The sequence below is a fragment of the Triturus cristatus genome, chromosome 6 (genome assembly GCF_964204655.1).
Source record: "Triturus cristatus chromosome 6, aTriCri1.1, whole genome shotgun sequence".
NCBI lineage: Eukaryota > Metazoa > Chordata > Amphibia > Caudata > Salamandridae > Triturus > Triturus cristatus.
In genome coordinates this window covers 1,724,006,558-1,724,023,565 of record NC_140589.1, presented here as the reverse complement: position 1 = coordinate 1,724,023,565, position 17,008 = coordinate 1,724,006,558, and the positions used below count along the sequence as shown (strand labels likewise).

The window sequence follows — 17,008 nt, the reverse complement described above, 5'->3', positions numbered from 1 at the left end:
CTATTGGGCTGTCTGTCTCTCTACATATTAAAATGATTTGTTGGATGGAGACCAGCTGAATGAAATAACTTTACATCCCTGAAAATGGACAGTCAATTCCTACATTTGCCAAGTGATTTTGTTTTCACTTGAGCACATTTATGCCATTTGTGATGGATACATCCTCTGATTGATCACTTTAGACTATACCCAATGTACCAGAGTGGATCCAATCAATTTTGTATCAGTGCCCCCGCATGCTGATAGGTGTTGTTGTGGTGCTCTTCGCTGATTCTATATTGCCCACGAAATTGCAGAGCAAAGCTGCATAAGCACCAGCCCCGCGCCCTGACGTCAGTTCCTTACTTTCCACCTCAGAACTGGAGCTCCACTTCCGCATTGTTGATCTTCTGGTGACTCCAACATTGACTATTGAACAGTGTGCTAGGGAAAAATGTTCCCACCAAAAATGACCGGATTCAAGCCGTGCCTTTACTGCAGGAAGCAGATGTCGGTGTTGGACCTGCACAAGTTGTGACTTTGATGTCTGGCCTCCTGATGCAGGCCGAAGTTGTTTGTTAAATGCGCTCTAATGCACCCGAAGTTGATTGTAGACCAGCAGGTGAAGTGGTGAATACAAGAATTCTCATTCGTGCAGTTTACAACCCAAGTCACGGGCCTTTCTCGTAAGCGTTCCACTTCCCACTCAAAGTTTTGGGGTAAGTCAGAGTCCAAGCATAACAAATTGAAATGGGATTCAATCCCATTCCACAATTCTTTACTCCAAAGAGAAGCCACAAGGATATAAAGTATTAAGCTATGCTCTCAAGTTCGCTAGCCACAGAACCTATCCCTCTGTTTGACTTGACGGGTCCCAGTTTCCTGGGCTGTCACCAACCCCACAGCAGACCGAGGCCTTCAAAGCGTTGATTCTGCAAATCAGAGTGTGCTTCCGGCTCCCTCTGGAGGACCTTTAGGCTACATAGAACTGCAAGCACCTCCAGTCAGGTTACCACCAGTGGGTCCTTCCCCAGCACCATCTGTCCTCTTGGGAAACATTATAGGGCCTATTCTTACTTTGATAAAGATTTCTACTCTGGCCTCAAGATCTACGCTGGTACATGCTGCCTCAATTCCAGGACCAATGCCACCGGCACTGGTTGATGAACCGGTGCCGACACTATGTCAGATCCCGATCTCACATCAGCTCTAGCTTGACATGCAACACATTTTATATATACGAGACCAAAATCATAACATATAGGTAGACCTCCATTACGCGTTACTTGGAGCAGTATCCCCAGTGGTAATACTGCAGTGGGTGACTACATGTTTTTCTGTGTCGACAGGCCCAGAATTATTGTGCCCCCCCCCCAAACTCCAGTCCCGATAGTTCCAGGTCTTAAGACACAACACCCATATACTTGTGAGGAGCTGCCGGCAGTGGCTGCGCCCAGCCCCAGTCCCCTGTCATTGCGTGGCATGGAGAGCAGAAAAAGCTCCCTGCACCTGAAATAAAAGAAGCTGTCCCTCTCCTAGCCCTAAGGCGTACATCTGCTGGGAAAAGGAAAAAAGCCCCTGCAACATTTACCCACGTGCTTCAAGCAGGTGGCAAGTGTTTGCAGATTTGGGCCCGTCATTTAAATATATATAAAGATGTGAAATTAGACCCAGTATTCCACTTGTTCCCCATTTCTGGGAGAGAAGCTTGTAATACCTGTTAACCCACGGGCAGGTACGGACCAGATTTGTTAATTGGAGCCCAGTATCTTCCCAAGGAATTATCTGGAAACTTGTAATAAGGCCCTCAGTGATGTTTTGTAAATTTGGGTTTCCAACAAGTAAGACATTTCAAGTGCTTCAAAGGGGGCTTTAAGGGGCTACCTGGCACTTCACACAAATTAATAAACACTGCAGGTAAACGCATACCACCACACCTCTCACAATATAGCTGTCAGCTTCTTTTCCCAGAAATCCAAGTCTTGTGTATTCAACGTGGGATGGAAATCTGGCTTCCTTGTTGTCTTCAAGTTCTGCTTTTCACTGAGTCGATAATGTATTATCCTAATATTCTCTTTCTTTTCGGCAGGTATGTCCTCATAACTGGAACTCACTTAGTCATACAATCCAATAATTCAATCCAAGAGGATTTACAACAGCCCTATCTGCTGAAATGTATTTGAGTGGCAAGGATAGGCTTCAGAATGTTTCATATTACCAGACTTGATGAATAGAGTTTTGCATTGTTTTTCAGGGCAGCACACAACCGCTATTGTCTCACGTGGCTCTAGCTGTCGCCAGCAAGCTTACTTCTGCCCTCTTCAATGCAGCCAGGTAATGTGTTGCCCAAATAATGCTCCATCCTTGTTAAACTTGTTAAATAATGGGTTTCCCTATATGGAGTGTTCTGTGAGAGCAGTAGTTGATTGATAATTCTGTACGTCCACCCCTCCTTGTTTAGCCTGTGTTCCGGGGTTATGCAGAACTCACCCCACCCAAAAAATAATGAAATATGTGTTTATAACTGCTGGTTCTATGTATGAAGTATGCAGAGCTTCAGTTGGAAAGACATTATTATGCAGCTGTTATTTTAATGTCACCCGGAATGCACAAGTAACCTGAGCTGGAATTTAGAAAGATAAAAAGTCCCATGGAAATCCTACTGTTGTTGTGTTGCATGGTAGTAGCAAAGGTCTTATTCTTGTGATATTGCTTATAAAATATCACATTAGTTAATTTTCTTATATATGTGTTTTAGTGGATGGCTTGGTTGGAAAAGCAAACATGAAGAAGAACCTGCCCAAAAACAGAAGCCGAAAGTCGAACCTGCTACTCCTTTGGCTGTAAGGTAATAAAATACAGAAACTGTGTACATCCTGCTAAAATCCTTTGAGTTGTGGGTGTACAGATGCACAACTCATCCCAGTACGAAACAATGATCTCTGATGCCAGGGAAATGATTGTTACCCTGTACAAAAAAGGCTTGATTTTCTATTGCTCCTCAAGTGGGACACAGTCAGGCCAAAGCATACAATGCCAATTTGTTGTTTCTTTTAAACTTGCTTTTACATATGCATGCTTTTCCTGTTGTGTATAGATCTGGAATACAGTGCAATACATTATTCATGCCTAACGTTTCTCCCCACCTCCAAATGTGTCCATTCTATGCAACATGTGTGCTACAAGGTGCCCTCGGGCTGATTGGTCGTCGATGTGTCTGGTATACAAAAAGCTTTGTGAAAAGACAAGAAACAATTGTATAGTATTTGTCAAAGAAATAAAAGCAGGGCAGAAGGTCATGCACACCTCAGGCCCTCAGCCACTTCAGTTAATCTGTTGCCTAGGAGCCTCGGTGAGTATATATCATATAAAATGGGGGATTTGCGCAACTGGCTCATGCATGGCAGTGTATATCTGCAGACTTAGGTGCATGATCCCTCCAGATTACATTGGCAAGCTCTCTCTGACAGTAGACTAGTAGTATTAAGTAGAATAGACCTTATTTTTAACACAAATCAACTCGGAACTTGCAAACTACTGTCTTGAGGGTGGTATGCATCACTACTGCGACTCATCTCATAGGATGACCGATGGGATGGGTGAAACAGCGGGGGTGGCGTCTGCCCAGCAATCGGGAACCTCCAGATTAGATCAAGTGGGGGAGGGGACCAAGGCACCACCACGGGCAGCAAGCCCAACAGGAGTGGGTCGAGCAGGCGCAACCACCCATGACATCCTGGTGTGCCACACCTGTCTCTTAACTAAGTCCAGGATTTTCAAGCTGGCTACCCTCTCGAGGGACTGCTAAGAGCACTCATTGCACCCGAAAGGCTTTCCCATTCTTCCAACACCTCCTTCCAGAGGCCAGCTATCGGTTTCCTATGCACCCCACAGGCCTTCTCTCTTGGTAGAGCTCTTCCTTCCGCTCGGGCCCACGTGGTTACATCTCTGACCCAGAATTCCACACCAGGCCCCTCACTGGACTTCCTGGCCATTGCGATGCATCTCGTCACCAGTATCGAAGCCAAATCCAGGAACCTATACCCGACCTTCTTAGATTTGGGCCTGGAAAAGATGCCCAACAAACACACCTCTATACCACACATGAGCTTACAATTGAAGGTTGCATTTAGTTTTGCCAGCATAGTCCCCCAGTACGTCTGTAGCTGCCGGCACTCCCCACATCATGTTGCACAAGTCTGCATCTAGAAATGCACAACCTGGGCACATTCCGGGTACTCCCCCATAAATGCCGATGGTTTTCTCTGGGGTCAGTCACGTCATGTGTGTTGTTAAACTGTATATACTTTAGCCATGTATTGTGGGACACCCTCTGCGGGTATGTCAGGATTTTACCCCGTTTCGGGTCAGTGATGTCACTCCCCAGCACCGTTTCCCATTTTGCCTTAAGCATATCCAGGGATTTCCTAACCATCACATTTAATGCTTTATAGGACCATATGATTAGTTGCGGCCCGACCCCATTGTCAGTAATAATTGCAATGCAGTATGGGTTTGTGGTTCCTCAACACCCATGTCTCATAGTTCACGGAAAGTCTGCCACATCGCTTCATAGGTAAGCAATTGGCCTGGTGGCAGGTCATTCTTTGCGGCCAGCTCCTCAAGTGGGATTAGTGTGCCCATATGGTAACAATTACGATTGTCGCGATCCCAGCCTCCATCCATATGGCGAGTTGCGTGGCAGTGAAGGAGAGAGGGTTCTCATGCATCAGGCCCACCAACAGCAGCGCAGGTGCATAAAGTACATTTCTGCTCATACGTTTGGCACATCTATGCCAGCTTCGCAGCACGGTGCTTAGCAGAAACCCTGGCTGCTGAATCTTCAGTGCCGGTTTAAGCAGTTTGGCCTGTAAGGCCCCCTGATTCGGTTCCAGGCCAGTTGATTAGCCCCGTTCAGCCACCGGGTGATCCACTGGAGTTGGGCCTCTGCAAAATATCGCTCAAAGTTAGGGACTACCAACCTCCTTCAAGTGGTGGCTGGTGGAGAGTCTCTGGCGACACCTTTGGCGACGTCCATCCCAAATTAATTCCCGATAGATGGCGTCCAATTGTCTAAACCTGGGAGTCATTATACCCACTGGTAGATTAGTGAAGTAGTATAGTAGCCGCGGAAGCATCACCGTTTTAGAGATCCAACAGACGCCATGAGAGGCAGTCCAAGCGATCTCCAGAAGGGATCCCAAGACCTGAGGGATCGCAACGCCTCTTCCAAAGTGCCCTCTCGCAAGTCCTTCATCTCATTAAAGATTTGGATGCCTAAGTACTTCAAGGTATATGATGCCCAAAGTATGGCAAGTGGAAAACCCATTGTCTGGGGGTGTCACAGGCTACCAGAAACACACAGGTCTTTGCCATATTCCATTAAAGACCTAACTAAGTCCCGAACTCTTTTAGTAGCTGTAATATGTAGGCAATGTCCACTTCCCCGTTCGCCATATAGATCAGCAGATCATACGCGTAGAGGCCTATGTTATGTTCACACCCCTCCACAGCAATGCCTCTGCCCTTTCCTGCCATCCTAATCAACTCCGCCAATGGCTTAAGTGCAGTAGCAAACATGAGGGAAGACAGAAAGTACCCCTGTCTAGTGCCCCGGTGTATGTCGTATGGGTCCGAGATCGTGCAACCTGTTTTGTCTAAGGCAGTGGGGCTTGTATACAATAGTCATACTCATTTTACCCAGTGCATTCTGAGACTCCTGCAGGGCATAACATCCTCAAGAAAGTTCCACCTTATGGTATCAAAGGCTTTTTCCAGGTCTACTGACATGCTCAGAGCCTACAGTTTGGTCCTTAACTCCTTCCATGCGCATGACGAGCTCAGCTCGTCATGAGTCACATTGGAGCTGTGCTCATGACGAGCTGAGCTTGTCATAACGGCTGTGGCCTGCCCACGCGCAATAAATTCTTCGCCTGTGCGGGAGAATGAATCTGTGGGTGGGGTCGTGACGAGCTGAGCTCGTCATGAGCACAGCTCCACTATGAGTCATGACGAGCTGAGCTCGTCACGAGCAGAGCGGCGCCGCGGATCCCCCCCCCCCCTCCCGCACCGTGGGGGAATTACCCCCGCAGGGATGGGGTTAAGTTGGGGTTTTAAAGAATGTTATATAGCTGACGAATATTGAGGGAAATGTTGCATGCTGGGATAAACCTATTTTGGTTTTTATAGATCAGTGTACGCATATGCGGCAACAGCCTAGTCGCCAATACCTTACTGAGTATCCATGTTTAGCATGGAGATGGGCCAGAAAGCTATGGCCGTGACTCTGGGGTCTTGGACTTGGGTAGCGGAACAATCAGCGCCCTGCCCTAGTAGAGGATAGAAGGAACCTCGAGTCAAGTGCCTCAGCATACATTGATGCCAGTCTCATAGACAACACTCTGGCATAGACCGCATACAATTCCGCCGGCAGGCCTGTTTCCAGAGATCTACTGGTAAACTCTGGAATGCTCTCCCTGCTAACATCAGAAACATCTAAAATCATGTTTCCTTCCGAAAGGCTATAAAAACATATTTCTTCCCAAAATAACTTGCTCCCCTCTTCCAGCAGCTCCCCTGCTGTTCTGTTTGCATTGGGATCAACGCTGGGACGCCCCTTCGCTGGGGCAGCAATGCCCTTTACAAAATTAATAACATAACATGACATGTCTTTGATGACGCTCCTTATTTCCTGAACTGTAATTGGGCCTCCCAAGTCTTCGGCCTCCCCAATGGGTAGGTGTCGGAGCGCCAAGTGGTCCAGGAGGGAATGAAGAGACCTTAGCTGGTTGGGGCATATTAGTGGGTATAGTGTGTCCAGGACAACAATATATTTCTCCCTTGTTTCTAACAGCCTGGGTAGAGCCTCTGGATCGGGCCCCAATTTATTATCTAGTTTGTGTAGTATGCCATCTACTTGCGTTAGTTCTTGGTCAGGTTCCCGGTGGACTCCTACAGTCTGGTTCAGTCAATGCCCTCAGACCACCACCTTAAAGGTCTCCCATTCAAGCAGGCAGCTCGAGACTGTCTGTTGGTAGGCTGTGAAGTAAATAACTATCACATCTCGCAGTGTATCTCGATAGGTGATGTCTGTGAGGGCTGCCAGATGAAGTCACCACACAGATTGCTGGGTGTTCGTCTACATGTTTGGAAGTCAGCAGTAGCGGGCTATGGTCTGAAAGAGTGCATCTGAGATATTCTGTTTGAGTTTCATACCGACACAGCCCCCTAGAGAAGACATTGCGGTCCAGCTGTGTGTGGACCTTGTACATACTAGAGTAATATGAGTAATCCCTGTCTGAACCATGTTTTATACACCAAACCTCCTCTAGCTCCCAGTGTGACATGGCAGTCTCTCTGGCCCTTCGCAGCTTTATGTGCAGGTGCCCCAGGCATCGTACGTGGAGCGGTGCAGGGTGGTGTACACTATTGAAGTTACTTCCAAGAAGCAGGCAACCTTCAGCCAGGTGGCCCAGCTGTGAAGAGAGTGACCTCAGAGAGTGTATGTGGCTCTGGTTGGGTGCAAACACGCCACCCAGCATTACTTGCTTGTCATATAATCGACCCTCCACCAGAACATATCATCCCTCCCCATCTGTTTTGCCCATCGTGACCTCAAAGGGGACTACCTCCCTCACCCAGATTAGTGCTTACCCAGAGTTATGGTCAGAAATAGCTAACAACGCCCCCCTACTCTGCCCCCAGCCCTCACCTCGACACCTTGTTCGCCTTGACAGAAAACCGTAAAAGAAGTGTCCCAACACCCCAACCCCAGGGCGGTCCAGCAACGGCTGGCTGCCCAGTCTTTAACATTTGAAAGTGCAAGGGGCACATTGCTCCACTATTCCACTCCCAGAAATGCAATGTGGGGTAAGCCCAGAGATTAAACCTATTTTACAGCCCTCTTTCTGTTCTGTCTCTAATATATATCATGACACCATAGTGAAACAATCTCACTCGAGGGAGGAGGGCATGTCAACTCCCTCAACGTCTCACCATTGATGGGGCAGTGGTGGCTGGCAACTCCGAGAGTGGTGAGGCGGGCAAATTGGTGGTTCGGATGCACGCGCTTGACTTACAAAATAATATAAAATTCCACTGACCTTGAATGCAGCAGAAGAACACGTCCTCCTCGCTCTAGTCCTCTTCTCTTGTCGAGACTCCAGTGCGGTCCCCAGCCAACTCCCTTAACCAATCCTGGCGCTGCTCTCATGCTGTTAATTGGTACAAAAGGGGGTGGTGAAAAAAAGGGAGTGGTGATGGACGAAGCATCAGAACCAATCAAACACTCACACCCAGTCAACAGATCTGGGTTTGATCCATCACCGTTCTTTAGCCCACTCTGCCACCCCAGTTCAGATATGGCCATATGCAAATCAGTCTGACCCTGTGCCTCATGGGAACAGTCCAGCCCGAACTGCCAAGCCATGCCTTCCCTGGACTGGAAACAAGCTTCCTAGGACCGGTTTCTGGCATTTCAGCCGTCTTCAGCCAGGCTTGCTTGAATCCAGTGGCAAAGTGAGCAAGGGACTCACATCTGAGCATACCCTGCCAACTTATGGCGAACAAAGCGGTACAAAAGGGGGTGGTGATGGACGGAGCATCAGAACCAATCAAACACTCACACCCAGTCAACAGATCTGGGTTTTATCCATCACCGTTCTTTATCCCACTCTGCCACACCAGTTCAGACATGGCCATATGCAAATCAGTCTGACCCTGTGCCTCATGGGAACAGTCCAGCCCGAACTGCCAAGCCATGCCTTCCCTGGACTGGAAACAAGCTTCCTAGGACCGGTTTCTGGCATTTCAGCCGTCTTCAGCCAGGCTTGCTTGAATCCAGTGGCAAAGTGAGCAAGGGACTCACGTCTGAGCATACCCTGCCAACTTATGGCGAACAAAGCGGTACAAAAGGGGGTGGTGATGGACGGAGCATCAGAACCAATCAAACACTCACACCCAGTCAACAGATCTGGGTTTGACCCATCACCGTTCTTTAGCCCACTCTGCCACCCCAGTTCAGACATGGCCATATGCAAATCAATCTGACCCTGTGCCTCATGGGAACAGTCCAGCCCGAACTGCCAAGCCATGCCTTCCCTGGACTGGAATGCTGTTAATTAGCATGAGATAAGCCCTAGGATTGGAGGTAGCAGGCTCCCTCGATGCTCTCGAGCACTTTGGAGTCCTGTGCTTGCTCTTAACCCAGCTGTCTAAGACAGCTGGGTTGAGAGGTTTAAAGTTCGCATGTCTGGCTGGCCTTCACTAGACAGCCGGCCAAAGAGACATGCACACTTTAAACTAGTGCACAGGCAGCCCAAAACTCGCCCCTGCTGCTGCCACTCAGCCGGCCCTGTCCCGTCCTGATACTCTCTTCAGGACGGGTTGATGAAAAATAAAATGGTATTACCATAATATTTGTCATCTCTGAGGACATTTTAGTTAGTGCGGCGACACTTCTTCGCTCCAATGGAGGAGCCGGCCCTGGTATGGGGTCTCCCTGTCCCTGGGCCCCTCCTGCATAAGTTTCAGGAAAATGTTGCCACTCCCCAGGTCTCGGGTGCCTCCAGGGGCAGGCGTCGCCTTATCTCGGGCTGCGCTGTGATCGTAAGTTCAGAGCCCAGGAGGTGCCCTCGCCAGGGCCGTAGATATTTGCCAGCCAGCGGTGCGGCCGAGCCCCGTCCAGTCGCTTGTAGCCCCTTGGTTCGGAGGGGGGGGCTCCAGGCCACACTCTAGTGACGCCCCTCAGGACTCTCATGTTTGCTGCGGGCCCCAGACTCCCGCGTGGAGGCGGGTGTTAACTGGCGGTCCAGCATGGCCCGCGACCTAGTCCTCCTGACGGCTGCTGCGCCTTGCTCCTGCCCTCCTGGCCGATCTCGTCCACCCGCTCCCCTTCAAAATGAAAGCACCCCTTGAATTGTTGCCCAAGGGTGCTGGCTCACCCACAGAGGCCTCTCCGGTTGGGTTGGCCCCCGTGGATGTATGCTGCTTGCAGGATAAGTGCGGGCCAATGAGGCGCTCCGGGATTAAGTGTCTGTCATCTGGCTAGTTGAGCCACATCCCCAAAGATGCCAAGTTGGTGGTGGCCTTTTTAAGAGCCAGCACTATATTTATTCTCTATTTTGGGATGCATTACAACAGTTCTGTGAATTACCAAAGCTGCAGCACAAAGTGTGAATAAAATTTTAGCCTGCAGCGCAAACCCTGGGACTTGAAAATAGCTGACTTAGCAAAAGCCATATTCAAACGTTTTTGCACAATTTAACAACCTTGGTCAGAAATAGTGTAAGCATCAACCAAAAAGGAAAAAACACCCTTCTGGTTAAAAATGAAATTCCAGGCTGACCCCCAGGGAAAAACCGATATGCTGAAGGAAACCCTGTCCGTAAATCCACTGTTGTTTGCATTTATTGTGACCACGGGAGAAAGTAAATATCAATTAATCCACATTTCCTGTTACCTTATATTTTATGAGAGGCAACCCTTCTTGGCTCGACTTCATGTGTAGCTTTAATGTTTTCTATCCAATTTGACCAGTTTTTCGAAAGCACAGTACCTAGACCTCTGTGTCCAGCAAGGTGGCAGGAGGTAAACGAAATGGACTAGAGCAAGTGGACCCCTGGGGGTCAATGATGCTAACTCAGGGAGTCTGTGACTGTTTAGAAAATAAGTAATATTAGCAGAATAATAAACTATACATGCATGAAAAAGCAAAATAGAAAATTTAAAAACACTTTGTAAATGTTAACAAATTTGAAGATAAAAATTGAGTTGTTATCCTCATCTTGATTCATGGGAGCAATGCAGCACAGCAAACAGAATCCAGTATGGATGATTGGTGGCCTCAATTGAAGCAAATAGAGAGCATATATTAAATGCAAATGAGACTTCTATTAGAGGTAAAACTAAGTTGTGAAAACACTCCAACCTTCTCATTAAAATTGAGATTTTTTCATATTTTTTGTTTTTGAATTAAGGCAATACAATTCATAATTTGTGTATTTGTTTGATATATACTTGTTTATGTATTGTTTTGAGCTTCAAATCGTGCAAATGTATTAGGCGGGGTCCCTGGCTTCCACTAATGATTCAGTGGAGTTCTACAGAAGTCAAAAGTTTAAGATCTGCTGGACTATAGGGCAAGGAGAGGACTATTATGGATATGGGTAGAGGCAATATAAGAGGCAAATAGGTAACATCTAAGATGGTCCTTTTTAGGTCTGGCTTGATAGCGCTGTTGTCTGTAAGACATATTGTGACTTATTCTTTAAAATAGCGTTGGCTCTGCCCAGTATAGTATTATGCTGTTGGCCATTTGGTGTATTATTTAGCCTTCTGGCACACTCGATCGTCACACTATGCACTATACACCACAGTCAGTTCCCACTGGGATTAGTATCTCCATAACCTCTACTGAGTAACGACCTTCGTCTTCAGGAGCCGGACCCTGAAGACGAAGGTCGTTACTCAGTAGAGGTTATGGAGATACTAATCCCAGTGAGAAGATCTTATCCTTTCTGGTGAATAATTATTGGAATGTATTATATCTGAGGAAATGACATGCTAAGAAGTAATCTGTTTATCTAGATCTTGAGATGTGGAGAAGAATTTGTCTCATTTTGGGATCACACCTGTAAAAAGACTGTACAGTGCAGTTTTTTCTACCAGAGAGAACATATATGGATTATTTGCTCTATGAAGTCTACATGGACAAAACACGTGGGCAGGGCTGATTAATTTTCTGTATTCAAAGAATACAAATAAATGGAGAAATTAGCAACAAGAGTACGTGACTTCGTGTATTCGAAATGTTCATCCCTTGAAGGTGGGTTTAGGCTGAATACTTATTGTTCGGGGCAATGTCTTTTAGATGCTGAAATCCAGATAATAGGAATATTTGGTAACAATTTGGTCCGAGGCTATTGTTTGATGTCATATTCTTAATTATTAAGCATAGCATATTTACTGACATGAAAGTAACATATATTTCTTCTAATAATTCAATGTGTGGGCTGATTGCTTGGCAGTAGGATCATAAATAGTTGAGTGTTCAGAGATTCAAATTTATGTAGATACATACTAGTGCGATCAGCTTATAGCCTTTACTGCCCTTTTCTAGTTTTCAGTACAATTAGCCAGCATAGGTGTTTGCCGTGTTGGCAGAGGTGAGCTGCCTACACGACGGTTAACACTCTGTCGACGCGGACGGAGATTCAGCCTGCATAAATCTTAATAGGGATTCTGTCAGCTTGACGAAGTACTTGGAAACTCCTCCACGAAGTGACGACAGTAGTCCTGCCAAATCTAAATCGGGACTAAAGATTTGTTGGACTTGAAGTGGACTATGGGGAAATAGCGCCCTCGTCCAATGAAAGTTCATTATTTTTTAGATTTGGGCCTGGAAAACAGCCCTTGAACCTGAATTCAGTGATAGTTCGTGGACTAATGTTGCTGGATATCTTTAACCTTTTAGCCCTTTCAAGCCCACCTGACACATTTTTGGTGTAATTATGTTCAGTGTCCCTGCAATCTGTCAGATGCAACTGCTTTAAATTTAGGAGAACTCAAATCAGTTCATCACTTTTTTTTTGGAAAGCTTTGTGCAGAATCATGAAACTCTGTCCAAGTTCGTTAGAGAAACAAAAATGCCTTTGCAATAGAAGAAACATATGTAGGGCTAAAGTGATGTAAGATAACCAGATGTTGGCTTAAGTTTAAAAATTAAAAATCACTGGAAAAAACAAGATTACGGTAACTTCATAGTTAAATGTTGAAATGAGATAAGAACTAATGTTTAAAAAGCATAAAAACACAGAAATTGGTCAATTACAGTTTAATAAACCAACTATAAGTTTCACCTGCATCATGCACTTTACGATCTCGCATATTGCATCATTCATGACATGCTAAATGACCAAATTGATGACATCTCAAACTACATCACTAATGACATCCTCCATGATACTGCTATTCAAAATCCTTTATTCGATATTTAAAAAATATCATAAAAGTACAATAAACACTTAAAACATCATCTCAATACATTTCATTTTACATTGACCTTAGGGAGACAATTTAACATCAGTGCATTCAAAGTAACCCTCTAGTGTGTCTCAATCTTATTACAACTCTAATAAAATTCATAATACAAGCCAGTGTCAGTGGATTCTCGGCCTTTTGTAAATATAAAAGAGCAACTTTGGCATGTCTAAACTTCATTTGTTTTAAGAACCTTACTAAAAAGCGGCGTCTGGGTACTGAGTAAAAAGGGCAAAAGAATACAAAATGAAGGGTATCCTGCGGAGACCTATTGTCACAGCCGCAGGTACCCTTCTGCTCAACCGTAACAGTAAAACCAGGCGGATCAGCCAAAAGATGATGTAAAAGGTTGAGCCTAAAACGAGTAATTAAAAATCTGTCTTGTGCGTTATATAATAAGGCGAGATATGGTTCCATGCCTTCTACTGACTTTAGTGTGCTATAGATACAGACTGTGGGCTTACTTTCTTCTAAGGCCGCTCTACGCGTAATCTCTTTTGCCAGAAAGATTCTTTTGATACTGGTTTTATCCTCAGGGGTAATTGTTGTAGGTTCAGTAAAGAGGTTCTTGCGATCTAGCCTCTTCAGGGCACTCTTTACATAACTCAACCATCGAATACACATCCCCTTGTCTCTGCCCATACAATCTCTAATTATTTGCCTACTCAGACCAGCCTCACTATTAGTCCAAATTCTTAACCAGGCCATAAGCGGTCTAACTTTAATCAGGTCCTCCATATATACCCTTCCCAGTTCAGCATGGGTAATATAAGCTGACGTGCTTTGTGGGATTTGTAAGACCTTCCTCAAAAATTTGTTTTCCTCAATTTGAATTTGTTGGGTGTTTACAAAGCCCCAAACTTCAGCCCCATACGTTACTTTGGGACAGCAAATTGAGCCATAAAGGTGCATGACCTGTTCGGGCGACCACCTACCCAACCTACGTCCATAATTCATTATGGCCCCTGTTGATGCCACTACTTTTGCACTTCGCCCTTCAGTTAAAAATTTAAAATTTAAAAGCCCATCAAATAAAACACCCAGGTAGGAAAAGGTTTTAACCTGTTCCATTATGTGTGTGCCTATTCTATAACAAAACTTTTTGCATGGTTTAGAACCTGCCAACAGTACATATGACTTGGATAAGTTAGCCGATAGATCTAAACTGGCCATAAAACTGACAAACCCATCCATCCTGCTATTCAAATTTCTCCATAACCCCTCATAGCCTTTTTTTTTTTTTTAAAGAAAATTAGTAGTAAAAGGCCTTTCGTCACATAAAGAATATTATTACTGTGTTTACAAGTGTGGGTGCTTATAATGGAAATAGGGTAAGAACTGGAGGCAACTGTGGCTAAAGGTTTTTGGTACTTGCAGTCCTCAATCTTAAAAAATGCAAAGGCTGTGTACCTGATGTCGGTTGCCGTGGCAGGTTGCAAAGTAGGGTTGTGTCTTAAAGCCAAAGCATGTTGCAAAATAAAAACAGTGAGAAAAGCCAAAGCTTATGTTTACAATATGTTATCCACCAGTTGATATCTGGGCATTTGCTTGTGTTAAATAGTTGTTAGACGGTGCTATAAACAAATTCTATGTATAGAGGAAGGTTATTATGCGTGGATGTTTATTTGCATAATTTTGTTGAAGATTTTGAAGCTTTGCAGATTGTAGAATGTAAGGGTGACGCTGATTGTTGAATAATGCTGAATGTAAGGGCACCCACTTAGAGATGGCTTAATGCACATTGTGTTTGTAAGCATAGCTCTAAGGTTGTATGCCATTGTGCTCATCTCAAGAGTAGATGTGGTGTATTTTACTAAATTACGGTGGGTTCTCCATAGGGCCCAGCTGGAGGTGTCTTATTACTCGCCAATGTATACCTGGTACCCTCTTGCCTTAAAATTGCGAATCAGGTGATGTCTTTAAGTAGGTAATCCCAACAAGGTGACTAGAGAACAAACTCTTTAGTGGGTGTTCAGGGTTTTTAAAGTGGGCTATCCCATTAAAGTTTATGGAAGCATGTTGTTAGGTGGGTGAATGCCAGTAGAAAGAAGGTTAAATCCACCAACTGTGGGTAAGTTGCTGGAAATATGCCCAGCCACGATTATGTTCATAATCACTTGAGGGCTGATACAAAATTGAGCACAGGTGTAGCTTGTTGAAATACTTGAAGTCCAGAAAGCCTATGGGCCACTTTCACAATGATTGATTGAATGATGTTATCAGCAGACTGTTGCCAGGGTGGTTGGCCACTCTGCTGATGGCTTTGGCCAATCTCTGCTGCGCATTACCATAGGAGTTGGCTGCTGCAATAGGGTTGGGTACAGGACCTGACAGCTCCCCCTCCACATGTGCCTGGGATTCAGGGTGCGCTCACCCTGCTCTTTTTGTGGGCCCTTTTCAAATCGTTTTCAGGACTTAGGGACGAAGTTCCCAGGGGTGTAGCTTGGTCAGTAATGCTGAGGGGGTGTGAGCTTCAGATTTTCCAACAATCAGGCTGGCATGATAGGGGCCTAAGGGGCAGTGGAAAGGGAGAGGAATGCGAGTTGGTAGGAGTGCTAAGAGAGAAAACACAATATTCTGTAAAGTCACCAGTAATTTTGAGGACTTTCAAAACAGAGGGAGACGGTGTTTGCGCATTTTTGTCTGTGTGTATGTAAAAATCCCTCGTGAAATTCGACTGACCTCTTGCAATACCCGACTGAAAGCACAAGTAGCCGACTATTTATCAGAAAATACATTTATTGGAAGGGGTTGATGTAATACCCCAAACACCGCCATGAAGCTACACCCTTGCAAGTCATGAGTGCTTGTAATGGCACCAGCAACCTTTTCTCTGTTGTTACAGCCAGCTAATCAGGTTGTTTTGGTGCTGCAGAACTGGTACTGCAGTGTTGAAATGGCTTGGAGGGCAAAAGCTCCATTGACCAATCAACAGCAGCAATTTTTTCAAATTTGGGGTAGCCTGGTGAGTTCAGGGGGACTCCTGTGACATCAACTGTCTAGATATCTCAAAAATGTCCTCGGTGTCAACCCCTTCATGGCCAACCCAAGACCCTCTTTAAATACTAATTTCTCAAACTGCAGAATGGATTTAGATCAAATTACAAAACGTGAGTAAAGTTGTAACTTTGTACCAAATTTGGTATGATTCCTTTTAGCCATTTTTTCTATATCAGAGAGCAAAGTTTCTTACTGGAATGAAAATGGGAAATTGCAACTTTACGCCCCCTTATTTGCTCTGGCACACTTGATGGCTCAGCGCCAAACTTTCCACAAAGGAGTCAAAGTGAATGTGCTTTGTTTTTTAATTGTTAAGTGCAGTTTCATCTAACAGCATTGTTAAGTGATTAGGAAAACAAAAAATGCCTTCCCCATTAAATCTGTGACCTTACTATAACTACAGGTATAAAGGTACATGGGTTTAGATATTTCAAATCAGAGCATGCATAACTCAGAGAGACCTTGTTTGTAAAAGCAATGTGGCAGATTATTTTCTGAACTGAAATGTTTTCTCTCAAAAAATCAACAGAGACTGTAGTTTTCTCCCAAATCGAAACAAGCATTTTTCATTCTTAAATGACTGGAATTTGCCAGTCCTCCTTGGGTTCTTTGACGAGAATTTTTCAATGACTATAACTTAACACTGGGAGGTGTAAAACGGCAAATTACTAGACTGTTGTGTCCTACCTTTTGTACAAGAAAAACCTTTGAACATCTGCTGATAACAGTTTCCCATAGGTACAGCAGGATAGTGAATTTGGCCTCACTCCCTGCACTAGTAATTGTTATGATTAATTATAAAAGTGGATGTATTCCCAAAAACTAAAGTTACATTTAAAATCAGTTTGTAAAAGCTGCACTCAAGATTTTTGTATGAAGTCATGAGTTATCACCATTCAAATGTTAGAAGTTTAGAGTTGTTTCATTCTTTGAAACATTGCTATTTTCTGATTGATTGGTGCATTTGTTCCTTTTGTTGGTGTACTTGCCT

The 17,008-nt window shown here is 45.0% G+C and overlaps 1 protein-coding gene across 2 annotated transcripts in view; it reads left to right on the top strand.

Moving 5' to 3' along the window:
* RAB3GAP2 (RAB3 GTPase activating non-catalytic protein subunit 2) overlaps positions 1–17,008 on the top strand; it is a 687,447-nt gene that overhangs the window by 220,722 nt on the left and 449,717 nt on the right. For both annotated transcript variants that reach the window (XM_085612952.1, XM_085612951.1), the window contains exons 11-12: positions 2,234–2,313; positions 2,738–2,827. In XM_085612952.1, the coding sequence (XP_085469078.1) occupies positions 2,234–2,313; positions 2,738–2,827 (170 nt within the window). The remainder of the gene's footprint in view (positions 1–2,233; positions 2,314–2,737; positions 2,828–17,008) is intronic.